A 20,310-nucleotide genomic window follows, 5' to 3' on the forward strand; every position below is an offset into this window, starting at 1 on the left:
CAGCTCTTCTCCTCTGCTTGTCACTGCGAAGACCCCACTCCCATCCCGTCTTCTGCTTTGCTCTCCTTGCCGGGACTAGGGAGGAAGCCCCAGCTCCCAATTCACTCTCACTTGGGAAGAGCACTTAGGCCACAAACCTGAAACCCACCCTGTAGCCAAGGGGTGTCTTCGCACAGGAAAAAGCCATACCCCGCTGCTGGGCTTGTGCACAGTACAACTCCATCCTTGCACTGCCAGGCGTGGAGGCAGGGAAGGTGGGGAAAGTCAGAGTCACCGCTGCTTAGGTTGATTTGTGTTGCTATTTAATTTATGGGACACATTAATTCTAAATAATACTTCAGCCTTCCTTCCCCTTCCCTCTTGTTCTTCCTTTCTTCTTCCCCTCCTCCCTTCCCTTTCCCCATTTTCCCTCCTTCCTTACCTCCCTTCCTTTCCACTTTTCGATAAATACTTGCTTGGAGTCTGCTGTGTGCCTAAGAAAATCTATATGAAGGTGATACAACAGAAACAGAGGAAGAGGTGGACCCCCAAGGAACTCACTCAGCAGCCTCCACAGTGCTGCCCCTTGCTAACAGCATCCTGATTTTGCTCAATCTGGGGCAGCAATGTGCTCAGGGAGTGTTCCCCAGGAGAAGAGGTAAGACTGATCGAAAGCAACCTGAGCCGCCCTGCTCACCCTGTCTATGATTACCTGGCAGCAGGGGGTGGGCCTGTGACCCAGATCTGGTAGGTGGGGCCTGAGAGGAAGTGGACTGGAGATTTAGGTGCTTCTTCCCCAGGGAGAAGAAGACATTCAAGAGATGGAAAGTCACTCCTGTGCTTCTTCCCTGGAGGCTGTCTTGAGAGGATATGATCCTCCGATCTGTGGCAGTCATCTAAGAATAGGAGAAAGGCAAGTAAAGTATAGAAAAGCTATCTTGAGTCCTGGCATCACTGAGCTGCTGAATTAACAACCCTGGATCCACCTACTACCAAATTCTTGTTTGCAATAATGAAGTCCTTATTGTCTGCATTCATTTCATTTGGGCATTCTCATATTTTGTAACCAAAGGCATCTTACCTACTGCAGCAAAGAAGAAATAAAGAACTATGATTTTTCTGTCACATGTGGCTCTGAGCCTCCTGGATGCTGAGGTGAAAAGGGAAATGAGATACATTGCCAAGCTCTCATTCTTAGTCAGGAAGAGCTTCTCAGGGAGTTTCAGCTTTTTTGCCCCTAAATTCTTTGTTTGACACTAAATTTCCACATGGGAGTTTAGGAAAGGAACACTGGGATACATAATTGCTAGACCCAGGGTAATTGTTTCACAGAAGAAGCAGTTTTCAAGGGCTCTTTCTTAAGAAAACTAGGATCTAGATATAAAGAGAGAGTTTAAGCAGAGAGGAGAGTCAAGTGGGAGCTGCTCCATGCCCTCCCCACCCCAGATGGTCACATGAATGAGCAGATACTGAAGAGACCACTGAGAAACTGTGAACACCGAGCAGAAGGCAGAGCCCAGAAGGACGCAGAGCCTGGAGCTGCAGGGGAGCAAAAGCCCCTGACCCACCACTGCTAGGAGCAGCAGCTGTGAGTGGGATTTGGAGTGAGTAAAAAGGAGGGAAAATAAAAGTGTGAAACGGAGAGAATAGGACCTGGCTGGGGAAACCCCTGGTTTGTAGAAACCTGGGCATGGGTAAAGGTTTCTCGGGGATGGTGGAAGGGCACTGGTGGGAAGCAGAGGTCTAGTTTGCCCTGGGTTCTCCATGTCTCAGGCCCATTGGCTATGTGTGACCTGCATCACACCTTCTGTTCCTGGTGACCGTGGGCGTTTATCTGGGCTCAAGAAGCACTGTCAGGTCTAGGGAATGACTGCAAGTCCCATTGGTATCTCGCCTCTGAATGCTGTCTGGCCCAAAGTATCTGAGGGTTCTCCCGATAGAAATGTGGTATTTGAAAATTCAAATGAGCCAGGCAATTACTTTGAAAAAGCCTTTACCTTGCTGAGGATTCACAACAGATTTTCATGAAAAATGCTGTACTCTCTGTACCTTTTCTGTAGTATATCAATAGATGCCACACTCACACATACACAGACACAGCAAATATATTTGGAAGAATTCAACAAGTTTCTTTACTGCAATATGTCTTGAAGGTATTAGCATCATATGTCATCAAATCTAAGAGATACCTTCAATTGGAAGATGTGTCATTATTTAACGCATTACTAAGAAAAAAAAAAAAATGTCCAAGATGGAAAGTCTCACAGGAGATGCCTCCCTAAAGATGGAGCAATGAAAGGCTCCACTGTTGGCTGGGTGTGGTGGCTCACGCCTGTAATCTCAGCACTTTGGGAGGCCAAAGCAGGTGGATCACCTGAGGTCAGGGGTTCGAGATCAGCCTGGCCAACATGGTGAAACCTCATCTCTACTAAAATTACAAAAATTAGCCGGGCATGGTGGTGTGCACCTGTAATCCCAGCTACTTGGGAGGCTGAGACAGGAGAATCACCTGAACCCAGAAGCCGGAGGCTGCAGTGAGCCGAGATCACACCATTGCATTCCAGCCTGGGTGACAAGAGTGAAACTCTGTCTCAGAAAAAAAGGAAGGAAGGAAGGAGGGAAGGAGGAAAGGAGGGAGGGAGGGAAGGAAGGAAGGAAGGAAGGAAGGAAGGAAGGCAAGAAAAGAAAGACTCCACTGTCAGTACAGAAGAAAATGAGAAATAAACCCACTATGGAGAGGAATAGCAAGGAATCAACAGGTTTCTATTTTGGCCCTGGCGAGGGGAGAGAGAAATAGGGAGAGATGCCCTGCACTGATCGTTAGAACCATAAGCTGGTTCTCATTCTGGGGTCACGCCATTCAGCAGATCCCCAAGGAGTTTCAGGAGTTGTGTCCCCAGATCACTGGCAGAAGCAAACACAAACCCTCTCTGGAAGAACTCAATTTCAGCCCAGGCCAGCAGCGATTGCAAAACACTAATTGTGAGATGTTTCTTGATTTGGGCATGTTAAAATGTGAGAAAATGTGCACCCGGGCATAGATGAGGACAGTGAGTCCCCATCCAGAGAAGGTCAGAGTATTCAGCCCTAACTACTCTATCCCACTGGAGAGCTCCTGGTTAGCAGTGGTCACTGTTGCCACTATTTATGGAGTGCTGACTTGGTGCCAGGCTCCGGGTGCCAGGCTCTGCACATATCAGCTCTTGTCGTCCTCACAGCACCTCTGCATGGGGACAGCAGTGTTACTAGTATTTTCAGTACGGCAAACTGAAGCAACTTTACTGAGGCTGCACATGAGTAAATGACAAAGCTGGGCTTTGAGTCCATGCTCATCTCTGGTATCCTGAAGGTGGTGTCCATCAGACATTTTTCAAAGGATGCTACTCTGGCCTGCTGAACCTAGCATATTGCCAAAAATGCAATTTTTCAGCAAAGCGTCTATTCCCTACACAGAGGTAATTTCTGCATCAAAGTCTGTCTTATCCCACTCTAGAAGGCTGCGCAAAGGCTCTTGCTGTCCAGTGGTCTTGGCTGTATGGGTATTCCTGGGCTCTGGCTGGATCATCCTGTACTTGCTGTAAAGGGATCACTGGTGGGCATGAGAACACATCATTCAATGTCTTCTCCTCTTTTCTGATTTTAGAAGATGTTAGGATAAATATCACAAAACTTCTGAAATATGACCAGGCTCCAATCACCTTTCTGGTCCATGTCCTGTCCCTCTTGAGGCTCAAAGACCTCAATTTAGGGAAGCAGGACCCCGTTCCCTCCCCAAAGAGCTATGTAGATCTCGGGGATCATCTGGAGAGCCAGAGTCTGAGTAATAAATCCCCTCCCTGCAGGACGACTAGCCAAGTTTTATTACAGATCCTATCACAATGAAAAGGGCTGGTACTCCTGTGATTGAGCTAATCCTGTCACCGTGTAAATCAATAGGAAACCCACAGGAGGCGATTTGATTTAGGATGTTCATTTTGGGAAGCTGGTCTTCCTACAACATTGGAGTTAAGATATTGCCAGGGCACTTCCATGACAAATGGAAAGTTCAGCCCAAAAGGACCAGACTTGTTAATAAAATAAATTCAGATCTCTCCAAATAAAAATTCAGATGCATTTTAGTCTCCCTCAGTACATCAGGCTGAATCTCTTAATTTACCACATTATTATGGAAACACCCTTATCTCTGCCTGTCAAAATCACTGACATTGCGGGGGCTCCGTCTTGGGAGACACTAGCTGCTTTATAATTATTTAGCTGATGTGCAGTGTACATTATCTTGAAGCAGGCCATATACTCGAAGAACAGCACCGGATCCAGGATGAATCTGAGGGATATCTGGCCGGCAGGGGAAGGGGAAGAGAGGTAACACGTGTTGCCCAGACATACTGCTGCTAGGTGACAATGCAATGCCTCCAACTCTGTCCCCTTGACTCAGGTCAATATCCCTCTTCTACAAGCCAGTTGGCCAGGCAGCCAGGGCCATGTCAGGCAGAGGCAGACTGAGGGTTCTGGGTACTGTTTCTGTCCAGCAGGTATGGTGGGTTCTCCTCTAGGGCTGCCATTTTGCATGAGGGCCTCATATCTCTCCATTGGCAGGGGCTGGTGAGCATCCAGTCCATCTGTAGGAGGGACACACAGTGACTGTCTTCTGCAGCGTGGACAGACCTGGAGTGACTGCCCAAGCAGCAGACCCCACTCGCCAGGGGAACGCAGGGAGGTGAAGTTGCATCTAGAGCAGCAAAGGGAAGGCCATGTGGGACACTGATCTCCAGGTTCCAAGATGGGCCCTTGGCAGGAGCCCTTGTGAACATGGATGTGACTTGTTGGGATGGGGCCTCCCACCACGCCTCCTGTTCTCCCACCTCCATTAGGGGTGACTCACACCTGCAGAAAGGATGAATCATGTGGGTTATGAAACCAAAGGGCTCCTGAGAGCGAGGCTGGAAAGGACCTCGGAAACCATCTATGCAGATCCTGTCCTCTGCCCATCCCCTCTTGCCCCAGCCTCTCAACTCCAGCTGCCAAGCCACAGACTCCAAGTGAATCCTGCACGCTCAACAGGAGACTGCTCCTGGAACTGAGCATCAGAGAAGCAGCTTCTTTCCCACCTCAAGGCCTTCTCGACCTTTTTGTTTTACTTCCTGTATTAAGCAGTCTGATGGCTTGCTTTCTGCAAGTGGGCCAGTGGGACCAATGGGTCCTGGGAAGGATGACAGAAGGGATCTAGCAGCGATCCTTACCCTTCATAATTCCTTGGTCATGGAACATTTCCATACATCACCCCAGGCCGCTCCAGGCAACAGGGGTGAGGATGATTCAACTCACTTTCCCACTGCTGGTCCCAGCTCAGTGGGTGCTTCTAAGAGTGTACATCATCTAGTGAACACCTACCACAAGGCAGGCCCTGGGCTCATAAAAACGAACGTTTATGGACAGCTTATTGTACAGCAAAAGCGGACCTCATCCTCAAATCAGCCCGATGGGGTAGATACCCCTGTTCCCCCCATTTTACAGGTGGGGCACCTGCCCTCAGCCAGGACAGTCATTTGCCCAGATGGGCTCTGTGCGGTGGTTTCTCGGGTACACGCTCGTGAGCCCGGCTAATTCGCCACATGCCTTTGCCCTGTTCAACATGCCCCTTCACCCATGCTGGGTCCTGGGCGATCCAGTGTCTTCCCGGCAGCTTCTTCTCCCTGGGACCCTGCACACTGGCAAGCCCTCTGTTTAGGGAAGTGGGCGAGGCCGCCGGGCGTCTGAGGCCCCGCCAGGTGAGTGCAGCCTCCGGGTGTCCGGCCGGTCTAGGGAACAGGGAACTCACCTGAGACGCCAGGGCCTCCCCGCTTCCAGCAGAACTCGCGGGGCCGAGGCCGCTGCTGGGGCGGTCCTGCGTCCCGAGAGCCCCAAAAGTCGGCGGAGAAGTTCCCCCGGTGGGAGGCGTTTCGAGCCTCCCGGACCGGTCTCGGCCGCGGAGCCCGGCCGCAGGAGCGCGGACCCGGGGGCGCCGCCGGGCCGCGCGGGCGGGAACGCGCCGCGGCAGCCTCCTCCTCCCTGGCTCCCGCCCGCGGCGGTGGTGGCGGCGGCGGCGCTTCCCCGGCGCGGAGCGGCTTTAAAAGGCGGCACTCCACCCTCCGGCGCACTCGCAGCTCGGGCGCCGCGCGAGCCTGCCGCCGCTATGCCTCCGCGCGCGCTGCCTGCGCCCGGGCCCCGGCCACCGCCCCGGACCGCCGCCGCCACCGCGGGCGCCGGGAACGCGGAGGGTGCCGGCGGGCCCTGGCTCCGGCCGCTCGCGCCGCGTCCCTGGCGCTGGCTGCTGCTGCTGGCGCTGCCTGCCGCCTGCTCCGCGCCCCCGCCGCGCCCCGTCTACACCAACCACTGGGCAGTGCAAGTGCTGGGCGGCCCGGCCGAAGCGGACCGCGTGGCCGCGGCGCACGGCTACCTCAACTTGGGCCAGGTGAGTGCGGCCGGCCCAGCGCGCCGAAAACTTTCCCGGCGGCCTCGGGCGCGCGCGCGAGGGGGCAGCCTCCGCAGTCCTGTCCGCCCGGCCCCGGCGCCGGGCCGCGCGTGGGAAGGCTCCGGTACCGCTTGGGGACTGCAGGCGGCCGGGGAGCCCTGTCGGGGGGGTCGCCCGGGAGGGCGTGCGCGGGACACTCGGCTGGGGGGACTCAGGGTCCCTCGTGGGCGCCCACGCAGGTCCGGCGCGCAGACCGCAAGTACCCAGGCAGTGCCGCCCAACCCTGCGCTCGGAAGTGTGGCCTCAGAAGCTGGGGCGGCGCGGACACCTGCCGGGCTCCGGGGAAGGCTGGGCTGTCTCGGGCGTCGCGCGCCGTCCGCCGCTGGGTCCTGAGCGCCCACCCAGCTCTCCCCCGCTGGGGACCGGCCCCTCTGCCCCCGACGGGCGGCGCGGGCTCTGGACCCTGTGTGCGCACCAAGGCGGCCGGCTGCTGCTTGGGTGACATGAGCGTGGCCTGGCGTCTGGGGGACTCGCGCTCCCTCGGTGTCCGCCGCTCTGGAGGTAGATGACCGGGGAGCCTGCACCCTGGAGCCCGGCCGCCGTCGAAGAGGCTTTGGGACAGCGTAGGGCTGGGGGTCCTGGGTTTAAAACCTCTCCAGGAAAGGAGGGAAGGCGCTTTGTTTGTGGGCTCCTGCTGCAGTTTCGATGGCAGAGCGTTGTGACCTTTGGCAAGTCACTTCCCTGACATGCTCCTTTGCAGTCAGTGGCAATGTCTACACTGTTCGGTTGTCGGAAAGATCTAATGTTGCATTGCCGCAGAGCCTGGACCGGGGCCTGATCCTTACTGGCTCCCACGGGGCCAGCGAGGAGCCCTCCCAGCCCCGCACCCCACGAGCTTGGCTGTCACCTCTTCTGTCAGTTAGCAAGCAAGCCACGCCCTGGGCACAAAGGCGGCATTACCCTCAAAGGACCACCCGGCGGGTGCCTTTTTCCTATCTCAACCAGCTACGGGGCTGAGGGGTGGTGAGTTGGGGTTGATCCAGATTTATGGCTCCTGGAGAGGCCATCAGTTTGGGGTTGCACCAGGGGACCTCTCAGTGCAGTTAACAAATCTACAAACTACACATCAGAGGATTAAGTGAAGTGACAGGGAAGCGCCGACTCATAACTCTAAACCTTAGTGCCAGGCAGTGTTAAATTTAGTTTCATCATTATCCGTGGCAGAAGCCAGCAAGGTGTGGTGGCGTCCCTGATAGAAATGACATTTCTTCTGCATCCCAAGCCCACGTTGATGTGCTGTTAGGTGTGTGGCCTGCTGGAGGGCTAGATTCTACCATTTGAATGATAGAATCTTCGCAAGGCACGTTCGAGTTTATCTGAAAGAATGCTAGCACATCTTCGGAGATCTTTTAAATATATGTGTGTGTGTGTGTGTGTGTATATAAAATGTTATATGTATACACATATACATGCACATACATATACACACATGTATATCCATATATATATATATTTAACCACTCAAGTCCCTCCAAACATCCTGTGATTTAAGATTTGGCCTTCGAGTAGCACTGACTGCATTCGTCTCTGTAGTTCCTGACTCTCCCTGGCTGATTGTCCAGGCTGAAGAAGGCTTCCTCATGTTTGCTTTGTGCCCCTGGCTCCTGCCACACTTTGCTGCTGTGCCCAGGTGGCCCAGCAGTTTGCCTGCAGCTAAAAGTGACTTAAACTACATGATAAATTACAAAGTGCCTGGGTTTGGGGATCCTAAAATTAAATGAGCAGAATGAAGCTGAAGTTGAGCTGTGAGCTCACACTGCAAGAGAGAGGCAGAGAGGCACAGGTAACTCTCCCCGGAAATATCTGTCTGTGGGAATAAAAATGCCTAACACTTGGCCATGCCAGCCCTTTGAGACAACCTGTGTCAGACTTGCTGAGTTCTTACGTGCAGTCTGCTCTCCTGATTTTGCTGATGGGAGAGAAGATTCCCTGCGATGCACACTCCCTACCCAGGATATTCTGGGGAGTCAATTGGGGTCTCCCCAGCTCTGTCCAGTGCAGCCAGCATGAATGCCATGCAGCCTGGTCACTCAGGCATGGTGCTGGCAGTGGCACTGTGGTGACATTCACTAACAGAGGGATTAGCTGGTTGGGGATAGGAGCTGTCTCAGAGGCTTGTGTGTGATACTCACGGAGGCCATATTACTCTTTATTCCAAAACAAGCTTTTCTTTCCCCTCTCTAAGTGCACTGCTAATGTGGAAAAGGCCCGGAGCATTTGAGCCTCTACCCACTCAATAAGAACTCTTTGAAAACCTTATTTGCGTTTTTTTCAGCCAGGAGAATTTGTGACTCATAAATAAGATGTAGATATTATTAGCTTTGACTTACAGATGAGTAAATGGGGGTGAAGTAAGGGAAGGAAGCTGTTTGTGTTCACATGGTATGCATATGTCACCTCTGACAGTTCCATCCCCTGCTCATTTTCTTCTGCCGTATTCTCTGGTCTGAGATCTCCTTTGTGAAACTCTTTCTCCAAGCCTTTAATGGGCGATTAGTGTTATGTTCTGTACTTGCCTGAATCACAGCCCTGGTTTTCTCCCAGATAGTTGCTGTGCTCAAAGTTCTTGCTTGCTCGTTTTACTTTCTTCCATACAACTAATAACTGGTTTCAGTTTATTTTACATGGTCCAGAGCTAATTTAGACTGGTGGTTATTCACCTTTCTTGAGTCTTGGCTCCCTTTCAACATCTGATAAAGGCTGTGGATCCTCTCCGTTGTAAAATATGCATCCCCAGGGACAAGACAAGATAGCCTCTCTTTGTCCCTGTACTCATCATTCCAGGTAACACCACAGTATTTCGAGGGGAATATAAATGTGGAAGTGTCCAATGTCATTATCGGCAGATGACATAACTACATGGATAATCCGAAAGAACCTAGAGATTAACCACTGGAGCTAATAAGGGAGTTGATCAGCAACAGCTACCTGCATGGCAGCACATCTGAGAAGATAAAAGAACCATTCTTCATTCTTGCATAAAAGCTGTAAGATACTTTGAAATAGGTCTTTTAAAAAGGTGAGACTTATAGAGAAACATAAAATATTTAGAAGAAGGACTGAGAAAAGAAAGTTTAGGCCAGGTGCGGTGACTCACGCCTATAATCCCAGCACTTTGGGAGGCTGAGACAGGCGGATCACCTGAGGTCGGGAGTTTGAGACCAGCCTGACCAACATGGAGAAACCCTGTCTGTACTAAAAATACAGAAATTAGCCGGGCGTGGTGACACATGCCGGTAATCCCAGCTACTTGGAAGACGGAGGCAGGAGAATCGCTTGAACCCGGGAGGCGGAGGTTGTGGTGAGCCGAGACCGCACCATTACACTCCAGCCTCAGCAATAAGAGTGAAACTCCATCTCAAAAAAAAAAAAAGTTTTAAATAAAGGGACAGATGTGTTGTGTTTGTGTATGGGAGAACTCGCTCTCATAGTTGCCCCAATTTAATCTGCAAATTCAATGTAATCTAGTTTAAGCCATGACAAGATTTAATGTGGAATATGAAATCACACAAATGAATTATAAAGTTCATATGGAAGAGTAAGGTCCAAGAATACCTCAGACAACTCTGGGAAAGAAGAGGAGGAGGGGAGTTGTGGTAACGACAACAGCTGAATATGGACACAGTCCATCAATAGAGTTGAACATGGACCCAGTCCATCAATAGAGTCATCTCAAACCCAAGCATGTGTGAGAACTTGTGCATGTGAGCTGAAGAGTTATAAATGGATGGGGAAGGATGGGCTATTTACTAAATGGTGCTGGGAGAACAGGCTCTCCCCATGGAAAAACAATTGGATTCTCACATTACACAACAGTACATTCCAGATGGGATTAAAGACTGTATATAAAACTTGTAGAAAGAAATACAGCGGGATACCTTTGTCACATTGGGAAAGGAGTTCCTCAACAAGTCATGAAAATAAACAAATTTTAAAATGAAGAGATTGATACATTAAGATAAAAATTCTATATAAACAAAGGCATCATAACAGAGTTAAAAAGCAAGTAATAGACTGGGAAAGTATTTATAATATGTAACAAACAGATTAGTACACAGATTATTTTGAAAACTATAAATCACTCAGAAAAAAAGATACATGCCAGGTAGAAAAATGGGAAAGTTTATGAATAAAGAAGTCAACGAAGATAAATCCAAATTACCAATAAATATAAGAAATGATGCCCAGCTTCACTCAAGCTCGCTGGGGGTTATTGAAGCACTGCAATTTAGGCAGCAATGAGATACCATTTCACACCTGTCACATTGCCCGACATGGAAGAGTGTTAGCATCACATGCTGGCAAGGATATAGAACAATGGGAACTTTCAGATGCTGCTGGTGGAGATTGGTATAGTTTGGAGAGCAATTTGGCAATACACAGTGAGGCTGAACTGCACCGGCAAATCCACATCTAGACATATCCTGGAAGAACCCTCGCACATGTGCACAAAGAGACTTGTATAAGAATGTCCATGCAGGCATTTTTTAAATGAAGGGAAAACCCACCTTCCTTAAAGTAGAATAGAGAACTAAATCAAAATAGTTACACCATGCAAGACTCTACAGTGGTTAGAAATGAATAAAGCAGATCTATATCTACACAAATACATCTCTCAAATAATGTTGAGAGAGAAAAAAGGCAAATTTTAGATGTCCAATGTGATCATATTCATGTAAACATTAAGAAACATACAAAACAGGCCAGGCGCAGTGGCTCACGCCTGTAATCCCAGCACTTTGGGAGGCTGAGGCAGGTGGATCATCTGAGGTCAGGAGTTCGAGACCAGCCTGGCCAACATGGTGAAACCCTGTCTCTACTAAAAAAATATGAAAATTAGCTGGGTGTGCTGGTGCAGACCTGTAATTCCAGCTACTCAGGAGGCTGAGGCAGGAGAATCACTTGAACCTGGGAGGTGGAGGTTGCAGTGAGCTGAGATGACACCACTACACTCCAGCCTGGGCGGCAAGAGTAGAGTGAAACTCTGTCTCAAACAAACAAACAAAAACCACACATCTATACTGTATTAATTATGGATGCTTATAGATGTAGTAAAAGTATAAAAGTGTGCGATGTAAGGATCTGCTTCAAATTCTAGTTAGCAATGGCCTCCAAGAAGGGAAAGAGGGGAGAGGAAGTTCAAACTTTATCTGCAGTGTACTACTTTACAACACACGCTTATGTGTGTGGGTGTGTGTATGTATACATGGATTATATACAAAATTGTGCCTAGACATGTTGTACTTTTTTTTCTTTGTATCGGGGTATATTACATATGGTAGTGTATACAAGTGTGTATATATACACACACATAATATATAAACACACGTATATTGATGTATATACCTATATACATACACATATACACAGATACACGTAAAACATTAAAGAGAGAAAAAAGGGAAATGCACATTGGACACATACCCTATGGTGCTCCTGGACCATCTGAAGCACACCCTTGGAGGCACAGGTGCCTGCGAGCACAGGTTAAGAAGTCCCTACTTTAGATGTCCAGATTGGGCCAATCTACTTGTCAAGGAAATAGTGACAGAGAAACAGAATGCCTGGCTGCAGGTCACATGGCCATTTGGACAGAGCTGGACATGGAGCCCAGGAACCCTTCCCTTCTCCCCTGCTTCTTGCTGCCAGTCACCCTCACTCTAACCTGTGTGCATTGTCACCTTTGACACTGTGACTCTGAGAAAAGACAAGTTGCTTGTGTGAAGAGGATGGCAGCAAGATATTCTCCACATACAAAATCACAACAGCTCAGCATCTGCTGCTCTTGGAAATGACGTTTATCTTAAGGGTGGTTCTTGGATGCCATACTTTCCCTTGGGTTTTTGCTTTGCCTGGGGTATTGAGCTAATTTGTTGCTTCTGAGTCTGAACATAAAAAGGCAGGCTGGCTGCCAGGGCCCTAAAAGATCTAAGAGCCTTAAATGATCTTGAACTTGCCTTAAATAGTTTTACTTAAAATAGCTTCTGAGCAGGACATACCTGGCCCAGAATTTCAGGTGAGCCTGCACAATTCATTTGTCAGCAGAAGAAAATTGTCATGCTGCAGACAACTTGTTCTTGCAATGAAAAACAAGCCAAAGCCTTAACCAGGTGTTAAAATAATGGGCCAGAACTTGTTCCAGCCAGAGTGTCAGGGGTTTGGTAGGGACAAGGGGAAACGCAGAATAGCAGTCACCTGTGACCTAGTTCTCTGGGATTGATTTTCCGTCTAAGGCTGTCTTGGTTTTATGCTCTGAGCCAAGCTGGACTGGCTGTGCACGGCTGGCCTGCAAGAGGTTCTGGGTGTGAACTGAGGGACAGAGACAAGATTAGGATTGTGAAGCTCATTGTCTCAACCCTCGTATCTGACATCTTCACACGGATAGTGATGCATTTAAGTGGGCAGGATTTTAATTGACTGAACTGCCCTCCTGAGTCATTGGAGCTGGTGTGGGGAGTGGTGATCGAAGCTGAGCCAGCTGCCATCTATGGAGCCAGAGAAGCTCCAGAAGGCAGCATCCGGAGGCAGACTCAGAATCAGGACTGAGCAGGTGGCTCAGCTGACTGGTCCATTGGAAAGGCTTGAGTTTCGCTAGGTGGAAACCAGGGAAGCAAATGAGAAACACAGAGCTGTTGATGGGCTAGGGGAGGCTGGGACACTGCCTGATACTCCTGCCGGCTTTGAGCTTTGGGTGGCGACAGGGGCACTCAGGGCTGTCCAGACCCTGTTCTCCAGTGTCTGCCAACTGCATGCCAGCTGGGGAACATCCTGAGCTCTTTTGTATCTCTGAGCCTCTACACAGATTTTGCCATATAAAAAGTGGTTCCTCTGATCTTCTACAGCTCAGCCCAGGCTGCTGACACCTCCCACCTTCTTTTTACCAGAGCCCTGCCCTTGGAGGGCTTCCAAGTTGTACTTACCCTGGGTGGCTGGCTTCCTCCTGGCTCCTGGGACTGGGTCTTGGCCTTGCCACTGACCAGAAGCCCTGGCCTTGCTCCCCCCAGCTGATGTTTCTCATGACTACTCTTGCTCCAAAGGCCCTCACTAGCCCTGCAGGGAGGTGTCACCAGGCCTGTTTAATGGTGATGAGGCCTTAGATCCAGTTACCTTCTGAGAAACCAGTGTAGGGCCGGACCCTACACCCTCTGACTCACTTTCTACTGCTGTCACCTTGTACCTGCTTCCCAGACAAAGGTAAATCATCAGACAGAAAGCCTTTCAGCTCTCTGCCAAAATGAACAAATGAGTGACATAGGAACCTCCTCGGACCCCACCAGTCACTGTTTCTCCCTCTGTCCACCTGGTGCATGCACGTGCATGTGCATGAACATGCACAGACTCAAAGGGCTGCACACCAGCATCATTCTGTCTTGGAGAATCTGTACTGGCTCCTGTTCATCAGCATTGAAACCACTCACACCTCTCTCTGTTGGAGGGAAAAAGAAAAGCCCTCCATTCCTTCTAGGAAGCCACTCAAACTGCACATTTGAGTCACTCACATTTCAGTCACTGCACATTTCAGGCACTCAAGCTGCACATTTATCAGCTGCACTAATCATCTTTTGCTGAAACCTCCTCCTTGTGTGGGTCCCTGTCTATAAAAAGAGACCCCTGTCTACCTTAGTGGCAGAGCTGGAGGCCTAGAGGTCACCATTGCCTCCTCCTGCTCCCGTGCTCCCCCAAGCCTATCTCATTGTCTCCTGCATGGCTTTCAGGCTCCCTGCTTCACCCCTGCCACTGCCCAGCACAGGCTGTGGCCTCTATCGCCTCTACCTCCCTGCACTGTTACAGGGCCTTCTCCTGTCCCACCCCTCCGCCTTGAGCCCTGGCTGTAGCTCCAGCTCTGCCGAACCCCCGTCTTCATGCTTTTGCTTCCTTGCAGGTTTGCTTCTGTTATTCTTCCTGCCCAGAATGGCTTTACCCTGTCACCAGGTTAGCCCCCCAGCCTTCCCAGTTCTGTTCCACTGTCAGTTCCATCAGCCAACTCATCCCGATTTCCCCAGCCCACTGGACGTGCCCTTCTTCTGGGCTCCCAGGCCCCCTGCCACCTTGACATTGCCTGATGGCTTGCCTGCTTCTGACACTGGTCTCTGGGCTTCCTGGGTGAGTCAACCCAAAGTTAGTCCTCTGGCTGCTCTCTAAGATTAGTTCCAATTCCGCCACCTCTCTGATGGCCAGCAGATGTGCGTTCATTTATTGAGTGAGTATTGCTGTGTGCTGTCATTGGTGTGGGCACTTAAAGATAAGAAAATGTGGCACCTGCATTGCAAGAGTCTCTTAGTGGTTATAAGCCTTTGTGAGGGACCAAGGCCAGGCTCCTGTGCTTTATTTAAGTGTCATTTATTGAACCACCCCCACCATCGCTTTCTCATCCCAATCATTTGCTTTTCGGAGTCACTTGATAGGCCCTCCCATGTGTGTACTTGTGTATGAGGACACCCTCCTTGTGACGCTATAGTTTGCCTCTTGGCCAGGTCAGCTCCACACTGATCTGAGAGCCCTGTGTACCCTGCAGGCCCCACTAATGCCCTGGGGGCCCCACTAGTGCCCTGGAGCTCACTGTGGATGCTTCGGACCCTGCGGGTCCCATCATCCCATCAAGCTGTGGTTCTTGCTTATGTCCTTGTGCCTCTGCTCTTTGAGCATCTTGAGGACCCAGCAGCAGGCACAAGGCCCTCGGTCTAGTCCTGCAAGGAAGGGAGATGAATAGCCATCAGCTGTCAGGAGCCTCATGCTCCATGGGATGGGATCAGCAGCCTTGGGTTCCCATGGCAACCAGCCCATCAATGCCCTCAGTGTCAAGACAGTGGCACCGTGGAAAGGAAGAAAGTCTCATTGTCTTGCCTTGGCCGCTTGGGCATAAACAAGCTGCACTCCACAGGGCCCCACAGCCACGCCCGACGTGCGGCTCTGCTCAGCCGCACACGGACCCATTTACTGAATTGGGCTGGGAAGAGGCCGCCACTGTTATTTCTCTAACCTTCCTTGGGGGCTCTTGAATTTCTACCACTGGCCAGCATCCATCAATTCTGGAGTCGTTGGGAAAATCCATCTTCTTGGTGAGAGTGGGAAGAAACAGCCCAAATGGAGCAGACTACCGAAGCTCTGAGTGATCAGCCAGACCACTTTGGGGGTGAATACATCAGTGAGTAATGGCATCACTCATGTTCTTGCAAGGAACCTGGACTTCCAGACTTTCCTCCTTTGGTTTCACACACCCTGGTGACAACTCTCAGACATATCTCCTGTGATCATTTAAGCAGATCATCTTGAGATGACCACTGCTGGGCTCGCCACAGGCTGACAGTCCAAGAAGGTCCTGTCCCCCTTCCTGGACTGTCCACCTGGGAGGACCCCAGCAGTGGTCATTTACAAGAGCTTCCTTCTTGCCTTCAGAAGGCCCGAGTTCACCTCCATGATCATTGCTGGACTATTCCTTGGGTGGAGATCTGGGAAGGTGGTGGAGGGGAAGGGAGGGGCTGCCTCTTGTTGGATAAGTGCCCTCCCACCAGAGGTCAGGCCTGCTGTTCCCTGTCTGGTAGAAGGCTGCATGGGGGTGCTCCTGTGCCCCAAACCAGTTCTGCTCACCTTTCTTGTACCCTGTCCTCCAGATGGGAAACCAGATGTCTCTCTGGATTCCTCCCACCAGCATCTACATGTACTGACCACAGCCCTGTCCGACCTGCCTCTGGGTCTTTCTCCCCTGCCGCCCAGCCCATGGCCACAGCCCAGGCCGGGCCTGCTCACTTATACTCTCCCTGGTAGTGAGTGTCCTGGTGACTGCCTCACTGGCTTCCCTGCCTCCCTTCCAGGCTGTTTCCCCTACTGCCGCTGTAGGATTCCTCAGAGCCCTAAACCTCATGCTGTCCTTTCCCTTCTTTAAAACCAGCAGAGGTTCCTGCACAGGAAAGCATGATACATCCAGCCCTCGGTGAGCAAGCCTGCCCTCCCCGCTGCTCTGTCCTCACCCAGAACCCTTCACTTTTACCACACGTTTCTTCATTAAGTCCGGGCCTTTGATGTTCAGCAAACTTTCCATATGCATTTTCTTTCTTTTGCACCTATCTGTTGCTGTTGTTTTAACCTGGGGGCCCCTTCCTTGTGTGGTCTACCCGGGACCCTGCCCTTCTTTGACATTAGCTAAAGTGCTGCTTCCTGACCTGCCTGCAGCCCTGTCCTCTCCGAGCTCCATGGAGGGGCTTGGCCATGGTGTGCGGGGTGTCTGTCTCCCCGCTAGACCCTCTGGACCACAGCATCTCAGAGTCCGCATCTTTATGTGACTCATTTTGCTTCCTGAGACCCTGGCGCAGTTCCTGGCACTAAGAAGGTTTAGTGAATGAGAAATTGTTAGAATTTTTTATACCAGGACCTGTGATGCCCTGATTCCATTCACCAAAGGCAAATGATCCCTACAGTGTGAGTATGGAGAGAATGCTGACCTTGTTATCTTCACTTCTGCTGAGCTCTAGCAGGTTTATGGGCAGCAAATATTTGTAATGTTTTTGTGTAGTCAAATATTGCTTGTGCTTTCTACCCTTTGACATCTCTTAGTACCTTGTCTTTGGGCTCTGTGTTTCCTGGGACTGAGTCTTGCTGAGTGATTCCAGTGTCACCTGCGGGGACTCTCCTCTCAAGGCCAAGGCAATGTTCAGTCATCTGTGCCACATGGCTACTCCGAGGCAGAACCGGCAAATCTGGTCAAACCCAGCATCCTATCCTAGTGTTCTCTGAAGCTCAGAATGAGCATCTTCCTCCTGGGTGGGCAGAAGAACAAGAGGAAAGGAAGCCAAAAAAAGAGGACTGGGGAAGCCACAGAAGAGGGAGGGAGGGAAAGTGGGAAAGAGGACTGAGGAAAGGAGGCATGGGTGTGTCCTGGGGCCTCGGTGGAACCTCTCCTGTGGAAGGTTTATTTTCTGTAAAGAAGTAGTCTGACTTGTACCTGTACTCAGCCTCTCTTTCCCCTCACGTGACTGCTTCCTTAGAATGGCAACTGGGTCCTCGGATTCCAGTACCCCTACCATGACTGCCACCAGCCGCTTCTGTCAGTCTTGGCTGTCTGCCAAGCACTGCTGATAATTGCCCCCAGAACCCTACTATTAATCCCATTACACAGATGAGCAAACTGAGACCCACAGAGGCTGAGTAACCTGCTATAGTAGTAAGGGTCAGAGCAAGGCTTTCAACCTGGGCAACTTGGATTCCAGGCCTTCCTCATAGACAGAGTCTGTGTCTATTAGGAAAGGCTGCAAAGAGCATGTGGCATGTGAGCTGCCACGGAACTTGGCTTGGGGTTTTCTAAGTGGCTAGGGCAGAGGGGTGCAGTCCAGGCAGATGGAGGGTTGGGGCAGAAGGGACCTATGAAGAAGTCCTAGCTGTACTATGGGATCCTCCCCTCCTTATCAGGGCTCTGACCTGGAGCTCACTTCAAAGGCTTATCTATGCAAGAATGAAGGCAGCATTCTTGATATGGAGTCTAAGAGTCTGAAGGTCAGGGAACTTTTCTTGGATACCCTCCCTTCTGCCTACCAGAACCCTGTGTTTCCCACCTGCTGGGAGGCAAGTGGAACACAGTAGAACCAGATCCCAAGAGGAGAGAAGAGGCTGGAGGGGGACCCACAGTTGCATAGAGGGTAGCATGGCCTAGGTATAAGACTATTTACATTACTTGATTCTTCTCAGTATAGTACAGAAAGGATACATGGATACAGAATATTTTTGCAACACAGAAAAGAACAAGAAAACTATAAAAATCACCCATAGTCCCACCGCCCCAAAATAATCACTGTTGACACTTTGGACCATATTCTTTTTGTTTTTTGATTCTGTCTCTGAGTGTATGCATGCACAGTCATAAAGAGGTTGAATATCCCATATCTGAGATGCTTGGGAAAAGAAATGTTTTGAATTTCCAATTATTTTAGATTTTGGAATATTTGTATTATATTCACTTGTTGAGCATCTCTAACCTGAAAATCTGAAATTGGAAATGCTTCAATGAGCATTTCCTTTGAATGTCCTGTTAGATTTTGGAGTATTTAGATTTTCAGGTTAGGGATATTCAACCTGTGTAGGTATGCACGCACACACACAGACACACACACACACATATTCACAAATGTCTTATACAAATAGGATTGTCTACTTTTGCAACTTGTACCTCCCAAGTCAATAAGTCTTCTATGGCGTAACTTGTAATGGCTGGTCAGTGTACCTTTGCGTAGCTGGCCCATCATTTATGTAACTCTTTCCTGACATTTAGGTCAGTGAGTTCTTTATCACTGCTTGGGGAGGTGGATAGTGCTGCAGCTACTCTGGAAGGTCAGCAGCATGCAGGGAGGTGGAAGAGGTTCTGCCACTGCCGTGCTCCCCTGCCCCACATGCCCTGGGTCCCTGGTTATGGTACCTCATCCCACCTCCCCACATTTCCTGTCCAGCATCACCAGCCTTGCAGAGGGTCCACACTTGATAACATTTGTTCAGTTCAACTCATCAGGATTTTATTGAGCATTTTTATTTAAAAAATTATACATTACATTTAAATTTATAAATTTATAGTATTATATAAATGCTCTCCCATTGTAAATAGTTCAGACAGTGCAGGTGTACAAAGCAAAATCCAAAATCTCCTTCCTCCCCTCATCCCATCCCTAATGTATTCCTTCCCTGAGATGTCACCACTGTTCACACGTTGGTATATGTGTCCTGTTTCTGTGCCTTAACAGATATGTGCACGTATACACACAAAAATAATTTTTGGGTTTTTTTTTTTTAACATAAATGGGATCACAATAAACATGTTTTTTTTGGACCTACCTAGGTTTTCTTAGCTAACAGTAGGACATCTTGGGAATCTTTCCATGCTGGTACATAGAGATCTACCTCATTCTTTTTAAACAGTTTTATGGCATTTTAGAGATGCAACATGTTTTGTTATACCACACCTATGAATGTTCCTTTGATTTGCCTCCAGTTTTTTTCTGTTATAAGCAGTGTTGCAGTGGTTATCCTTATTCCCTGACTGTGCACTTGTGAGGATTTCTGTAGGATCCATAATAATAAAACAAATACTAGTTATAATAATAAATGATGATTGCTGGCCCTTACTGTGTGCCAAGTAATTTTTCATGTGCTTTCCTTGTATTAACTCATTTAATCTTAGAAACCCTGTGGGGTAGGTGTTATTATTACCCCAATTTTACAGATGTGGAAACAAAAGCACAGAGAGGTTAAGTAACTTTTTCCCAGTTACACAACTTGTAAGTGCCAGAGCCAAGATTTGAACCCAAATAGTCTGGCTCCAGAGAGGCGACCTGCTGAGTCAGCGTATATGTGCAAGTTACATTGTGTTAGACATTGGCCATGGCTCTCCAAACAGGTAGTGCCAGTTGACATTGCCCCCAGAAGTGTGTGTGGGCCCCCACCAATTTTGTGTAGTGATGACTAATTGTTGTCATATTTGCGAATTCTTATAGGTGAAAAATGAGATCTGGTGGTTGTTTTAATGAGCTTCTTTTCCCTCATTGTTATTCAAGTTAAATGTCACTTGGCTGGCACAGTGGCTCACACTTGTTATAGTGCCAGCACTTTGGGAGGCTGAGGCTGGAGGATTGCTTCAGCCCAGGAGTTCGAGACCAGCCTGGGCAAGATGGCAAGTTCCTGACTCTACAAAAAAAAAAAAAAAAAAAAATTAGCCAAGTATGGTGGTGTTCGCCTGTGGTCCCAGCTACTGGGGAGGATGAGGTAGGAGCCAAGGAGGTTGAGGAGTCAGTGAACCAAGACCACATCACTGCACTCCAGCCTGAACAACAGAGTGAGACCCT

General features: G+C 49.6%; 1 protein-coding gene across 3 annotated transcripts in view; it reads left to right on the plus strand.

Annotated features, from left to right (window-relative positions):
• The first annotated feature begins 5,838 nt into the window (after window positions 1-5,838).
• PCSK6 (proprotein convertase subtilisin/kexin type 6) overlaps window positions 5,839-20,310 on the plus strand; it is a 187,647-nt gene continuing 173,175 nt past the window's right edge. For all 3 annotated transcript variants that reach the window (XM_033188812.1, XM_033188813.1, XM_033188814.1), the window contains exon 1: window positions 5,839-6,430. In XM_033188812.1, the coding sequence (XP_033044703.1) occupies window positions 6,152-6,430 (279 nt within the window). In that variant the 5' untranslated portion in view covers window positions 5,839-6,151. The remainder of the gene's footprint in view (window positions 6,431-20,310) is intronic.

Source organism: Trachypithecus francoisi, unplaced genomic scaffold (assembly GCF_009764315.1).
Source record: "Trachypithecus francoisi isolate TF-2019V2 unplaced genomic scaffold, Tfra_2.0 Lachesis_group3, whole genome shotgun sequence".
In the NCBI taxonomy this organism is placed as follows: Eukaryota; Metazoa; Chordata; class Mammalia; order Primates; family Cercopithecidae; genus Trachypithecus; species Trachypithecus francoisi.